This window comes from Stenella coeruleoalba (assembly GCF_951394435.1).
Source record: "Stenella coeruleoalba genome assembly, chromosome: 9".
Taxonomy (NCBI): Eukaryota; Metazoa; Chordata; class Mammalia; order Artiodactyla; family Delphinidae; genus Stenella; species Stenella coeruleoalba.
Window position 1 is genome coordinate 63,894,274 of NC_137155.1, and position 16,313 is coordinate 63,910,586.

General features: G+C 36.2%; 1 protein-coding gene across 2 annotated transcripts in view; it reads left to right on the plus strand.

Annotated features, from left to right (window-relative positions):
- SEPTIN7 (septin 7) overlaps positions 1 to 16,313 on the plus strand; it is a 102,992-nt gene that overhangs the window by 55,681 nt on the left and 30,998 nt on the right. For both annotated transcript variants that reach the window (XM_079932464.1, XM_079932463.1), the window contains 3 exons: positions 166 to 272; positions 11,925 to 12,025; positions 13,140 to 13,274. In XM_079932464.1, the coding sequence (XP_079788590.1) occupies positions 166 to 272; positions 11,925 to 12,025; positions 13,140 to 13,274 (343 nt within the window). The remainder of the gene's footprint in view (positions 1 to 165; positions 273 to 11,924; positions 12,026 to 13,139; positions 13,275 to 16,313) is intronic.

The window sequence follows — 16,313 nt, forward strand, 5'->3', positions numbered from 1 at the left end:
AGAATTTATTCTAATAGAGAGTCTTTATAGTATAATTTCTAATGTCACTTCCTTGTCCCACTAAGAAGTACTTGCATAAAAGCAAGTTTGATTATAGCATTGGTTGAATATTTAAGCTTGATAAGGTAGCTGAGTTTAACAGATTTCCACCTCTATTTCTTTTAGGTGAATCTGGACTGGGAAAGTCAACATTAATCAACTCATTATTCCTCACAGATTTGTATTCCCCAGAGTATCCAGGTCCTTCCCATAGAATAAAAAAGACTGTACAGGTATGTATATTGTTAACTGATGATAAGGTGGGGTAATGTTAACAGATACAAAACACATTCTATAACTTATATTGTATTTCCATAGAGGTAGATTTCTTTTTTTTTTTTTCATAGAGGTAGATTTCAAGTTTGACCTTAGCCAATGTAAAGTGGTAAACATGGTTGCTGATAAAAAAGAGAGATTGATTTATTGAGAGAAGTGCAGGTAATTAGAGGAATTTTCTTGATTAGAACCTTATAAGTTTGTCTTGAGGACCCTCCTAGAGAGTATACTGGGATGTAGTAACAGCTGGAGTTATGCTGCATTATGGTAGCTACTTGCTATATGTAGTAGCTATTTAAGTTTGCATGAGTTAAAAGTCAATAAAACTAAAAATTCACTTTCTCAGTTGTACCAGTCACATTTCAAATGCTCAGTAGTCATATGTGGCAAGTGGCTGCCATTTGGGGCAGCACAGATATGTTTCCACCATTGCAGAAAATTCTTTTGGACAGCATAGAGAAAACATGATTCGTGTGGAAGCCATTATTATTTAAATACAGTGTTCTGTATTAGTGAGTGGCATGATACCACATGATAGTTGAATGGCAATAGCAATTTGTTAAGGCTTACAAGCTATGTGTGGTCTAATTTAGTACTTCTCGATCTTTAATGTATATTCAGATCACCTGGGGAGCTTGTTAAATTCAGTTCCTGTTCTAGTAGGTCTGAGGTGGGCTGAGATTCAGTATTTCTAACAAAATCCAAGGTGATGCTCATGTTGCTGGCCCATATAGTGAAGTGCTAGACTCTTTAGCTCTGCATTGTCCAGTACAGTAGCTGGTAGCCACATGTGGCTGTTGAGCTCTTAAAATGTGGGTAGTCCAAATTGAGATGTTATACAAGTATAAAATACACTCCAGATTTTGAAGACTTAGTTTGTAAAAAAGAATATTTCATTAAAAATTTTTATATTGATTACATTTTGCAGTAATGATAATTGGTTATATTGGGCTGAATAAAAATACATTAATTTCACCTGTTACTACTTTCTGAAGTGGCTACTGAAAATTTTAAAATTATGTGGCTCACGTTACATTTTTGTTGGGCAGCACCGCTCTAAACTATTGATTGAAAAAATGTTGATGGATTGATGCAGCACAGAAGCAGAAGAGAAGTGGAGTAAACAGTTCTGGCAGGAGCATGTTTTATTGAGGCAGTGACTCTGGAGCTGGATATTTTATTTCTCCTTTTTAAAGTTTTCTCTGTTTTAGGAATTAAAAAAATTTTTTTTAAATTTATTTTATTTATTTACTTTTGGCTGCATTGGGTCTTCGTTGCTGCGCATGGTCTTTCTCTAGTTGCGGCTCACGGGCCCTAGAGCACACGCTCAGTAGTTGTGGTGCGCAGGCTTAGTTGCTCCGTGGCATGTGGGATCTTCCCGGACCAGGGCTCGAACCCATGTCCCCTGCATTGGCAGGTGGATTCTTAACCACTGTGCCACCAGGGATGCCCAGGAATTTTTAAAATATCCTTCATGGAGCTTGAGATTTCAAATTACCTGCAAATATGTGTTCTGTTGATAAAAACTTGATACTGTACTGCATTGCTTATTTTGTGATGTAGTGAACATTTTAACCCTAAGCAGGAAGATATACTTTTAGCTTTCTTAATTTAAGTATTTAAATCCAGGATTAGTAACTAGGTATGTAGAAATGTTAAGGGAACCCCACAGTGTAGATTCCTAAATTCAGGTATATTTACTGTAAAATATCTGTTAAATATTGATGGTCATGTATCTGCCAGTGGTGTTCTTGGTGATTAGTGCTGGTGAGGAAATTTTCTGAGTCCTCTTTGTAGTTTTAGCACATAGCATAATGCCAGGTCTAGATTAACAATAAAACAACAGTCATTAACATCTTCCAGGTACTATTCCAAACACTTTAGATGCATTTACTTATTTAATTCTTTCAGTAACTTTATGAGGTAAGTGGTATTCTTTTCCCCATTTTACAGATGTGGAAATTGAGGCACAGAGATGGTGATATGCCAAGATCATGTAGTTAGAGTACCAGAACTAGGATACAAATCTAAGCACTCTGATTTAGTCTGTAGTGTATCAACTGTACTATCTCTATACTGTAGATATTTAATAAGTGTTAGTTTAACAGATTAACCATTTCTTAATAAGTGGATTAGCTTTTCTTTTTAATAATGTTTGGTCCAACAAGTTGTCAGTTTTCTTTGATTTATATTGCCTTTTCCTTTAAAAACCTTACATATGGAGATAGTTTTCCCAGTTAGGCAATTTAGACAAAATGAAGACAAAATGATTTGATCAGTGAAGTCATCACTTCATAGTTATGTAATATGTGAAAGTTTAGTTTAAAAAAAAAAAAACCCAGAAAATTAGGTCATAAGGCTGATCTGTCTGATGCTGGCTAGTAAGGAATACTTAAGAGAAGTGGTTTTTTGTTTGTTTGTTTTATTTTTAAAATATCAAATGGTGCGTACGTAATGTTTGCTGTTGCTTATTAGATTTGAATTTTTAAACTGGACTCTGGAGGGTATTGACTGACTGTAGGACTAGGCTTGAAATTCCAGTAAACTGCTTGGTGGATGATGGAAGCCAATTAACTCATAAAAGTTTTGTACCTTACCATGTTTTATTTTGCTTTGTTTAATAAAGGACAATATTTCTAGTTCTCTTGATTCACCCAATGCAGTGATTTTTGCTAGTGTCTGAACAGGTGAAAGTATTGGCACATGCAGTCTAAGGAATTCATCACATAGAAATCTAGTTTAACATGCTCTGCAACAAAAGTATTTGCTCAAACAATGAGAGATTGTTTTACTCCCCCTCCCCCCAACCTAGTTCTTACACTTGTCCACTTTTGGCTTATTCTGCTCTGACCAAACCAACCTCCTTGCTGTTCTTTGAACAGGCTATTCCTACTTCCACCGCAGGGGCCTTCCACTTCTGTTTCTCGCTTGCTTCATAATTTTCATCAGTTCTCTGCTTAAAAGTTGCTTTCTTAAGGAGCCCTTTCCTGACCACCCTATAAACTCCTTCTAATTCCCACCCCAGGCTCCAAATGTGTAAGCTCTACAAGGGTAGGAACTTCACTTTATTCACTGCTGCAAGCTAAGTTCCTAGAACTGCATCTGTTACACGTTAGCATCCCATGTTTGTTGAATGACTGAACAAACAAGTTTTAAAAATTTATAAGACTTAGTGTTTAGTTGGACTAAACACTATAGTGATAGTGTTTATAAAACGCTATCATAGATTAAGTGGAATAATTTTAAATTTGAGAGTCTTTTGAAATTTTAAATTTGATTATCTTTTTTGAAGTTTTGATTATTTTTATTTTGTCTTGAGCAGAATTTTTTTAATCTAATTTTTTTTTTTTTTTTTTTGGCTGTACGCGGGCCTCTCACTGTTGTGGCCTCTCCCGTTGTGGAGCACAGGCTCCGGACACGCAGGCTCAGCAGCCATGGCTCACGGGCCCAGCCGTTCCGTGGCATGTGGGATCCTCCTGGACCGGGGCATGAACCCATGTCCCCTGCATCGGCAGGCGGACTCTCAACCACTGTGCTACCAGGGAAGCCCTTAATTTTTAAGTTGATGTTTAATTTGTGTACTAAAAGGGCACAAATTTAAGCATAGAACTTGATGAGTTTTTATATATGTATTCATATATCCAGTTAACCACAGCCAGATTAAGATATAGTATGTTTCTAGGACCCTGGAAGGCTTCCTTATGCCTCCTCTCACTCAGTATTATACCCACCCCCAAATTAAACACCTTTCTGACTTCTATCTCCATAGATTAATCTTGTCTGTTCTTGAACTTCGTTTAGGTATATTCCTGTCTGATTTCTTTCACTGAAGATTATGTCTGTGGTATTTATTCATGTTGTGTACCTGTAGTTCTTTTCATTGTTGCATAATATTCCACTGCATGAATATATCACAGTGTATCCCCTCTGTTGTAGATAAGCATTTGGGCTTTCACTTTTTGACTAACATAAATATTCTTGTATATATCTTTTGGTGGACATAAGTACTCATTTCTGTTGTGCATGTGTGTGTGCATTAAAGACATTTTGTCATTTCATTTTATTTTCTTTGATTTCTTATGAGATTGAACGTGTCTTTTATACTCATTAATTGTTCAGATTTCATTGAGTGCTTTGACAATCTTAATATTTCCTATCTTTTCCTTCTTAATTTGGAGAAGTGTCTTATCTAGGTAATAGTCCCTTACATTTCAGTCATTGCAGATAATTTCTCCCAGGCTGCCATCTGTTAAAGGTGGTGGGAGAGGCTCTCAGTTTGTCAGAATTCTATTTACATTGGTCTGTCTCCAAAATAATCCTGTCTAAACTCACTTTGCCTTCCTTTTTAAGATAACATTAAGTGTCCTCTTCTATTGTGAATATCTTCCTAGCTCTCCCTGTTTTGAAAACAAAGGAGTAATTAGGACTAAGGGTATCTCTAGTAAGATTTTTAAGACAAAGGCTTGTGTACTACTGTTAAATCTCCCCCCTTTACCAAAAGTGAGACATTAACAGTTGAGAACTGGGTTGATTCTGATTAGAATCCCAGAGAAGTCCTCTTTCCTGACTGTACCATGGAGGTATTCCTTGATATACTGGAAACAAGATGAAGATCATCTGAACTCTTTTCTTCACTTACCCAGGAGAGAACATGACATGTTCCTAGTCATTCAGTGTAGTTAGAGAATAGAATGTAGTTTTTTTTTAGTTGACTGACTTTTCACCAAGCTTGATAATCTAGCAGATGATCTGCTCTTAGAAGCTCTTAAATTCTTTTAGTGAAGAGTGATCCAGAAGTATTACATCTCAGCCCAGGCATATTAGACCAGGAAAAACATACAATCCTGAGTTTCAGAAGGGAAATATCTGCACTTTCCCTGACCTGAAGCCTTTCTGGAACACTTTCAACTGTCAAAAAGAAGAAGAGAAGAAACATCCTGTGATGTGGCAAATAGGGAGTGAAATTTTAATAAAGACCACAATTTCATAATCTCTTCCCTAAGCATTATTTATTTACAAGAGGCTTATATCCTAAAGAAGAAATTCCTTCACATTCACAGTCTTGGAAGGAAGGAGAAACCGTCTACTCTGAGCAGAGAAATGATTCTGAGTTTCCAGTATATTAGTGGTTCTGATTTGAGTGAACTTTCAGTAATAGATAGAAGTCTTCTGAGATTAATTCCCAACCTCCTATCTTTGGCCTTAGGTACCTGAGCTGTGCAGTTCCAAATGTGAGCTGACATTCTAGTCCTGTTGTTCTTTATACCAGTGGTTCTCAAAGTTCAGTGTGTATCACAATCACTTGGAAGCCTTGCTCAAACAGATTGTTGAGTCCCCCTCCCCAGAGTTTTCTGTTTAGTCGGTTTGAGACAGGGCCCAAAGAATTTGCATTTCCAATAAGTTCCCAAACTATGCAGCTGCCAGTCTGGGTACTATACTTTGTGGACCACTCCTCTGTAGTGTTTCTGGACTGCTGCAGACTGGTTTCATCCTATCTCTGTGGGAAGAAAGTAAGAGAGAGAATTGTTTTTCCTTAGTTCTTTCAGAATATTTCAAATTGAATGAAATGGCACTATGTTACTTTCACTTTCATTCATATATATATTTTTTCCCAATAGACTGATTAAAATAAAGTGATAGAAAAAATTGAGCACTTGAGCTCTACTTCATATTCCAATCTCAAATATAGGTGCTCAGATTAACAAAAATTTTAAGAAAAATATTACATACAATGTTGTATATATGGTAGCAAATTTTATAATTTTGTTATATTTGAAAATATATCTTATTTCATGTCAGCAAAAGGTTGCCAACTGTCTCCTAGGGAAAGACTGTCCTTTATTCTGAGACTAAATCCATTTCAGTTTCTTTTGTGAAATGACAGTGCTAGTTTTTTTTTTTTCAAGTTCTTTGTTGGTAGCCTTAAGTTGGTCCCCTTTAAAACTTTTTTTGTTGGTCTGTGAAGTCCAATAAATCACTATTTTAGATTAAATGGGTACAAAAATTTTGGAGGTGAGAAGAAGTGAAAACAGTGAATCCTATCCCTAAGATAACATCTTATGACTCCTTGAAACATTTTTACAGAGTCCAATTAGGAAACTCTCCTGTTGATGTTGGTCCAGTTTTGATAGTTTTTTGAACCAGTCATACACAGAACAGATGACTGAATGCTTGTCTTTTACCAGGTTTGAGGGCTATAAGGATGATGGACACAGAGTTCTCAAGGATGTCACAGTCATATGAAGGATATAGCAAACAATTATGATTTAGTGAGAAAGGTGCTGCTATAGGGTGGTATAGGTGACCTTGGCAAAGTATATTTTAGTGAAATAGTAGGAGTAGAGGGGAAGATGACAGTGGATTGAGAAGTGATTTGTGAGGCAGTGAAGATGGGGGTAGAGCTATGAAGGAAGGGATGAGAGGGAATACCTAGAGGTTGAGTGTAGGGGACAGAGACAGTGGTTTGGAGAATGTTTGTATCCTATGGGGAATCATTCCGTAAGAGATAAGAGATTGAAGTTACAGGGGAAATAGTCTAAATAGTTGTCAAAATGACTCTAAAATGGAAATTGGTCAAATCCCCAGCATAGATTGAGAAATTAGCCTTAGGAAAAAAAGGGATCTATTCCACTGAACAGGAGGGAAGATTCAGTGTTGCTTCAAGCAAGTTGGGGATGCTGTTGGGGACCCTCCTACACTGTTGGTGGGAATGTGAATTGGTGAAGCCACTATGGAGAACAGTATAGAGGTTCCTTAAAAAGCTAAAAATAGAGGTACCATATGACCCAGCAATCCCACTCCTGGGCATATATCTGGAGGAACTCTAATTCAAAAAGATGCATGCACCCCAGTGTTCACAGCAGCACTAAGACATGGAAGTAACCTAAATGTCTACTGACAGATGAATGGATAAAGAAGATGTGGTGTATACACACACACACACACACACACACACACACACACACACACAGTGGAATATTGCTCAGCCATAAAAAAGAATGAAATAATGCCATTGCAGCAACATGGACGGACCTAGAGATTATTATACGAAGTGAAGTAAGTCAGAAAGAGAAAGACAAATACCATATGATATCACTTATGTGGAATCTAAAAAAAATGATACAAATGAATTTGTTTACAAAACAGAAGCAGACTCACAGACTTAGAAAACAAACTTATAGTTACCAAGGGGGAAGGGGGGGGATTAATTAGGAATTTGGGATTAACATATACACACCACTATACATAGATAAACAACAGAGACCTACTGTATAGCACAGGGAACTATATTCAATATCTTGTACTAACCTATAATGGAAAAGAATCTGAATATATATATACACACACACACACACATATACATACATACATACTTTGCTATACACCTGAAACAATGTAAATCAACTATACTTCAATTTTTAAAGATTAAATAATAAATAGCAACAACGAATTGGGGGTGCTCTCCTCTTCCAGCGGAGATCAAGTGCTTTGCTGAGCATGGTGGCAGAGATTGTAAGGTAGAGCTTGGGAAGAGCCATACTGGGAGGGACATGAGTTGAAGGAGCAAATAAAAGCCATACTGTGAGAGGCATGAGATGAAGGAACAAGTAAAAGGATCATCATATGGCATGGAAATTCCTGTCGAAGTTTATGAATTTTATGGAAAGGTATCTGAGCTGGAAAGGAAAAGAAAGGATTTGGGAGGGGAGGTTGCTAATAGAAAATGAAAGGGACAAGGGAATTAAGATCTCAGTGTAAGGAGACAAGGGAATGAGGTGTAGTGGTTCAGAGTGGAAGGCAGAATCTTCAGATCAAGTTTCTTTTCAGCTAGTTCTGGGTCTTGATGAGAGGGAAGTAGTCTTTAAGCATAACTATTCTGTTGGTCATTGCATCTTTAAGTTTCTTGTTGAACATAAGTGTTTAAGATGATGTTTGTCTTTTGAGTTATTAAATAATCAAAATAGATTCTGTGTTTGAGCTAAGTGGAATATCACAGGCTGTTCAAGTATCTACTATTCAAGTCTCTGCAGAGTTTTGGCTATAATGCCACCTCCTGAGCAAGTATAGTTGGAGGTAAACTCCTGACAGAAAATTTTAACCCTCTCCTCAAATTTTAATATAGTTAATTAAGTAACACTTTTTATTTATCTTTAAAAAATGACTCAAACATTAAGTTAGAAAAGTGTAGTGTATTTAATAGTCTTTCAACAATGGAAGAACTGAAGCCGTATAAACAGTGAAAGTTTGACTTTTTCTTTCTCTCAGCTTGAAAAACTGAAAATATTAGAAGAAAGTGTGGGTTTCTGGAATCTAGGAATCCAAAAGAGCCCTTAATTTATTAATTATACATAGACAATAAAATAGGCTTTAGTTTTATTTTTCAGAGAGAAACTCAGTTGAAAGTGCCCTTGATTCATTCTTTTGGAACTCTGATGCCATAAAATATGCTGATGTGACCTGCTTAAGTAAAGTGCATGGGAAAGTGGCCATTTGGAATAGATTTCTTAAGAAAAGTTTGAAATTCCTGGACTTGAACTAATTTGTTTTCCATGGATCCCATGAGGATACTTGCAAAACCAGATGATAGGATACAGTTGGATCCTATGAATGGCACTAGTTTACAGTTATGTTTTCTGGATTTCTTCCATATGTTGCCGGCGTCTTTGTATTTGACCATGTATGGATACACAGAATTTCATAGGCCAAAGAAGAAAAGAAGCTTTATAAACAGACTCGTTAAAGCATATAAAATACAGATATTCATTTTTCTTGTCATTTCAATAAACAGTTAAGTTGTTCAACTAATTTTTTTTAAACAAGGAAACAAAAATCTTAAAATTTAAGCTGTTATGGTGTGTGATTAGTATACAATCTAGTACTGAAGGTAGAAATGGGCTTTGTTTGGTAATAAGGGAACCAGAAATGGTTTGGAGTAAAATCAGGAGATGATTCATGTAGAACAGTTACATTTTGCATCAGTTCTAATATACAGTACTGTGTCATGTAGAAGAATTGTTAGGTGAAGAACTGGTATGATTACTTTGGATATTTCTGCTTCAATGACAGTTACCATAAATGAATAACCTGGTTTTTTTTGTTTATTTGTTGTTTTTTTTTTTGCGGTACGTGGGTCTCTCACTGTTGTGGCCTCTCCTGTTGCGGAGCACAGGCTCTGGACGCGCAGGCTTAGCGGCCATGGCTCACAGACCTAGCCGCTCTGCGGCATGTGGGATCTTCCCGGACCAGGGCACGAACCCGTGTCCCCTGCATTGGCAGGTGGACTCTGAACCACTGAGCCACCAGGGAAGCCCCTTTTTTTTTTTAAATGGAGATATAATTGACATATAACCAGATTGTCATTTTTAACTATAGAGGACCACCAGATATATAGAATGTGAACTTCCTAAGCCACATGAAGTAATATCACTTAATTTTTTTTAGTTTTGATAATCTGCCCTAATGAGTCTGATTATTTCTGCAGTTATTTGGTTTCCCTCATGTTATTACAGTAAGCTGATATTAGACAAACGGTATTATCTCAGCTATGTGGTGTGAAACAGTGGTCTCCCAAGCAGTGTTGCAACCATTGTTGATATTGAATATGACCAGAAAATATTAGAACCCTTATTTATTTATTTTATTATTATTTTTTTTTTTGCTGTACGTGGGCCTCTCACTGTTGTGGCTTCTCCCATTGCGGAGCACAGGCTCTGGACGCGCAGGCTCAGCGGCCATGGCTCACGGGCCCAGCCGCTCCGCGGCATTTGGGATCTTCCCAGACTGGGGCACGAACCCGTGTCCCCTGCATCAGCAGGTGGACTCTCAACCACTGCACTACCAGGGAAGCCCAGAACCCTTATTTATTGATGTTTACTTTTTTAATTTATGAGAAATTGACACTAATATTCAATGTTCAGATTGCCAGTTGTGTATGTTTGGTAGGTAAATAAACATATTTGGGATGTTTAAAATTTTCACTGATAGTTTACACTAGGATCAAAGCAGTCTGAAGACCATTGGTCTAAAAGATAAGAGCTTTGTCCCTTATTTGTCTAAAAGATTGGAAGCCTCGCCAAATCTCAGGCAGTATTTTCAGTTTCAGCAAGTTTCTTTTTTGATAATACTCTTTTAACAAAATAATTTTTGATTTCTATCAGCCTTCACTGTCCAATTCAGTAGTCACTAAACCACATGAAGTTATTTGAATTTAAGTTAATTCAAGTTAAATAAAATTAAACATTCAGCTCCCCAGTTGCTCTAGTCACATTTCAAGGGGTAAGTAGCCACATGGACAAGCAGCTACCATATTGGATAGTGTAGACAAAGAACGTTTCCATCATTTCAGAAAGTTCTATTGGACAATGCTGCTATATACTTTCTTGCTCAGCAGTCTTAGTCTCAACTCCTCATCCATCAGCTAACATCTGTAAGAAAATGTCAAAGGGAAATGGAAAGACATCATCATTTCTGTAATCTCTAAAGGTGAACCAAACTTTTTCTACCCAGAAATTAGCTGCTCTTCCTTTCCAAACACTGTTAACCAACATAAATAGTTGAAGTTGCTTTTCATGTGATTACCTTTCCCTCTTAGGTCTAATAGTACTTATTGGTACAATAATTTGTACCATCTTATGGCTTGTAGCACTCAAAGTTTGAGTATATTTCTTGCCTTTTAAGTTAGCCTATCAGCATAATTGAAACCTCTAGTTTTAATAAACACTTGATATAAATTGAATGAAAGCCTATCTTTATCTAGGAGAATGATTCCCCTTTTCTGTTTGAATCAGTGTTTGCTTTATGTAGCAGCGGGGTATGCCCAAGATGAATGATTTTTACATTCTAAAACAGAGTTTGGGGTTACAAAAATATCTTAGACTGTAGGAGGAAATGTTGTTACTGTTTTTAAGTCCAGTACCTTTTCTCAAATAGAAGGTTTTTACAAATTCTAAAGAGAACTGAAGATTTTAATCAGAGTTAGTAGGGTTTTACCCTACCAGAATACATTGTTTTTCAATGCCTTGACCTTTGCTGATTGCTTTGGCCTGAATGTACAGTAACACGTTTGAGAAGAGAATTGTATCTTAGCCATAATGTAAACACAGTGTAAATAATTACAGCCATGCTGAGAAAGATTTGCAAATGGTAATAAGTTCACTTGAGTAATTGGTTTGGACTGAACTAGATGGAGATAGTCCAGGAAAACGTTTACTGCAAATGGTAAATTAAATGTATTTGTCTGATTAATTACATTTGATCTCTATGAATTACTTAATCATTCAAGCACATTGTTTATTTGTATTATTAGATGTGCATTTAGGTTACATAAGTATTGTATGGCTTTAGTAATTAATATTATTTTATCAGTTCCTGTTTTCCTTCTCTGTACCAACAGTGAGCCGTAAACGCACTATTTACATATGTGCTTTTCTTTTAAATAACCAAGACTTCTAACAGTAATTGATTCTAAAGAAAGTGTGTGAGTGAGTAGATTTAGTTTGCAAAAAGCTTCCCATTTGGTTTTGATTAACACTCATCTCCCTACCTCTTACGTTGTAGGAAACCAAGGATATAATGTATGGTATTAATATCTGTACCAATGACTTTTACAGGTGGAACAATCCAAAGTTTTAATCAAAGAAGGTGGTGTTCAGTTGCTGCTCACAATAGTTGATACCCCAGGATTTGGAGATGCAGTGGATAATAGTAATTGGTAAGAAGGGTTTGTCACTGCTGCTTTCCACTGCATTTGGGGGTGGGGGTGGTTAGACTTTTTTACCTTAACATTTTAAAGCTTCTCATCTTAGCGAAGGTCACTGAACTTTATGTAACATTACTTGGGTTCATATATCAACTTTGCCACTTGTCATGTTGCTTAACTTCTTTGAACTGATTTCCTCTTCTATAAAATGAAGATAACACCTTTCATAGAAGTATTTTGAAGACAGATTCTAAAACATAGATAAAAGAATTCTCATTATTATAAGAAACTTGCAACTTTTCATTCTTTACTATAATTTTATCCATTTTCTATCACATGCTAATTTAAACCTTCAGTTTTTCCATAAGTTGTAAGTGAATAAAACACCCATGGCTTTCTAATTGGAAACAATATCTTAGTAGCTTATAAAAAATATTTTAATTTTTCTTTGAGTTCCACACTGTTTTTTTGTTTTGTTTTTATTTATTTGGCTGCGTTGGGTCTTTGTTGTGGCATGCGGGATCTTCGTTGGGGCACGTAGGCTTCTCTCTAGTTGCGGCAAGTAGGCTCTAGAGTGCGCAGGCTTAGTTGCCCCACGGCATGTGGGATCTTAGTTCCCCAACCAGGAATCGAACCTACTTCCCCTGCATTGGAAGGTGGATTCTTAACCACTGGACCACCAGGGAAGTCCCAAGTTCCACATTGTTTTTTGAAATAAATTTCTGTCAACTTTTGAAACACCTAAGTAACCGTTCATTATGAGGTTTCTGTATTGTTTAATCTTTTCATTTGAAATATAAAACTCTTTGAATATAATTTTTCATATTGTAAAGTGTCTTGGCATTGATATACTTATTAATGCAAGTAATATGATAATTTAGTTGTGTCTGACTCTAAACAGTTTCTTCTGTTTGGAAAGTTTAGAAATAATGAATCAAGATTTATTCAACATAATTTATATGTTTTTAAATCAGTATATGTAGAATAATTTGAGGTGTTTTTTTCCATTGGTTACATAGGTTTTGTGTATTTAAAAATATTGATTATTGCCCTTTAACAGAGTCATCAGTTGTATGTTCATATGTAGAATTACAACTTAATTATTTTATTTATCTGCATTCTACAGCTGGCAGCCTGTTATCGACTACATTGATAGTAAGTTTGAGGACTACCTAAATGCAGAATCTAGAGTGAACAGACGTCAGATGCCTGATAACAGAGTGCAGTGTTGTTTATACTTCATTGCTCCTTCAGGACATGGGTCAGTACCTTGATGCTTCTGGTAACCTTTTTTGTTGTTGTTTTATTATTACTCATCTTTGGGTGCATATTTTAGTAACCCTCATCTCTGTGGAGTACATTTAACTTTACCAGTTGTAAAGTTCCAAATTCCATATAAAAATGGCTTATAGGAAGCCTTTTTTTAAGTCCTAGACAAACTAACAATGATTTTACTTAGTTTGTCATGCATAAGACTTTACCTGCTTCATGGAAAGGAATATTGTTTCCATCATGTTTGGTGTCTCAGTGTGGCTAATTTAGCTTTCTTTTTGACCAATCTGCCACTAATTGAACGATCAAATAAGGAGAAACAGCCATCAAAATTAGCTAGACATATTCTAAGAAACTCCAAAGATGTTATTTACTATAGATCTGGTAGAGAAGGCTGCAAAAAAAACTTAAATACCAAGGTTCTCATGTGCCATTTTTTTCTTCACTAAATCTACTTGTCTTCTTGTTTCACCTTAGCTGTCACAGTCAAATTGTTTAAGTATCATATCATCAGTACTAACCTTCTACTTATTAGGAGTTAAAATTAAGATGTGAGTATCTAGACATTTATCTGATCTGATCTGTTAGTATGGCCGGCCTATAATCCTTGTTTTGTTGTTTGTATTTCTTTGTCATTTTGAGTAGATATGTGGGTCATTGTCAACTGCAGATGTTCGTAATTACTCTTCTTTCATCTTTGGATAAATGACTCAGCATAACTCAGCCACCTGATGATTGTAACTCCACCATCTCTCCACCAGAAGGAACTGGACTGTTTTATAGCATCAGACTAAATAGTATTAAGTCATCTAACACCCAAATTACAGTAGTGTAAACCAGTTCCTTCAAAAGAGTACCTTTCTCTTCTGTTTTTTGCTTTTTTCTTCACCTTTTGCTAGATAGGCTAGTGCCCATTATCACCATCTTGGCTGAGCAGAAAGCCTTAATTATTTAGATTACCATTTTTGCACTGTCTGACTGTAGTGGTGCAAATGTTTCTTCTTTTATTTCTAATATTATTCTACAGTATTCTCAGAAATTTACATATTTAAAGCACAAAATTGACTCATCTACTTAAAAGACTCAAAAAAAAAATTCTCAGAAATACCACACTGTATGGCTTTTTCTTTGTCCTTGTTAGCGTCTTCCTGAATTTATATATATACATATTTTATCATTCTAGTTTAACTTGTTAGGGCTTTTTCCTGGAAGCCAACAGGGTAAAATCTTAACCTGCAGTTAAGTCAATAGAAATTTGTCAGTTTATATCCAGTTTTATTATTTTAGATCTTTTGGACTCTCACCAAGATTTGGTAATTCTCATGAAATCACATTTCTCTTATTCCCTGTGGGAAAATATATTTCTTAAAATTGCATGGGAAGTACGATTTTTTTATTTAAAGAAAAAAATTTGAAATTATGTGTAGTGGCTTTGGGCCATTTCTTGTTTGTCACAAGGGATGAGAGTTCCAAATTTTAATTTCTTATGTATAAAAATATGATTTTGAGTAGTTTCTCAGCTTAACTATTTTTAGAAATGGAGCAAAGTTTTGCCCATTGGTATGTGCTACTATGGATTAAGTGAAAGAATATGACACTGAATTTTCCGTAGAGAGTTCCAAATTCCCTGCTCACTACATAGTGAAATTCCAGGCAACATAATAGATGAATTAGGACCTTTCTGTCTTATCTGGGTAATCCCTGGATTCCCTTTTTAAACGTACTGTTTTTGGAGTAAATATAAATTGGTGCAACAGCGTATTTTCAGTGTCCCCCATCTCACCCCACCAATTGTAGTCACTTAACAAAGGGTTAATTTATGATTTCAGCTGTTGTTGCTTCATTTTCTTTGTTCAGTGATTGGTAACTGACTTGGAACTTGAATTTTGTTTTGTTTTGTTTTGTTTTTAATTTATTTGGTTGTGCCAGGTCTTAGTTGTGGCAGGTGGGCTACTTAGCTGCGGCTCACCAGCTCCTTAGTTGCAGCTTGCCGGCTTCTCAGTTGTGGCTTGCCAGCTCCTTAGTTGCAGCATGTGAACTCTTAGTTGTGGCGTGCATGTGGGATCTAGTTCCCTGACCAGGGATCGAACCTGGGCCCCCTGCATTGGGAGCACAGAGTTTTATCCCCTGTGCCATCAGGGGAGCCCCTGAACTTGAATTTTATTTATTTATTTATTTATTTATTTATTTGCGGTACGCGGGCCTCTCACTGTTGTGGCCTCTCCCGTTGCGGAGCACAGGCTCCGGACGTGCAGGCTCAGCAGCTGCGGCTCACGGGCCCAGCCGCTCCGCGACATGTGGGATCTTCCCGGACCGGGGCATGAACCCGGGTCCCCTGCATCAGCAGGCGGACTCTCAACCACTGCGCCACCAGGGAAGCCCCCGAACTTGAATTTTTAAATGGTGTTTTTACAAACTTTTTGAATGTTGATTGCCACTTTGAAAAAAACAGTGTCACTTAGTGAGTTTTATATAGTTTTTTTCCCTTAGAAATATATATATGTATGTATATTTAATAAATACTTGTCATTTGCCCTCTAGTCATTTTACTTATTTTGCTGTAGGGTTTGAGGTTAAATAGTCTTTTCCCTCTAATTTGGGTTTATCTTCTAGAAATTCTATAAAGGACTTTCCATTGTGTAAAAAAAACATTTAAAAACTAAATTTGTTGGAAAAGATGACCTGAAATAAAACTAAATGGACAGAGGAAAAATTTCAACTGGAATGTAATCTACTGTGAAATAAGTGTTTTCTGCTGTTGACATTTTGTATGCTTCTGAAATTTGTATTCTAATTTAAAAGGGCGGAAAGATTTTATCGGGGCTTTAATAAAGGTTACATTTAAAGTTTGATTTTTTTTTACCTGATTTAAATGTACTTCAGCCCTGTTGTTTTATATTTGAGAAGCTGACTTCCCCAATTTCCTTGTCACGGCTATTTTCAAGCATCTTTCTCTTTAAAAGTTGAAATAATATAATGTTCTGCAAATGTTGTTTTAAGTGTAAAATCTTGTTAACTTGGATTTTGA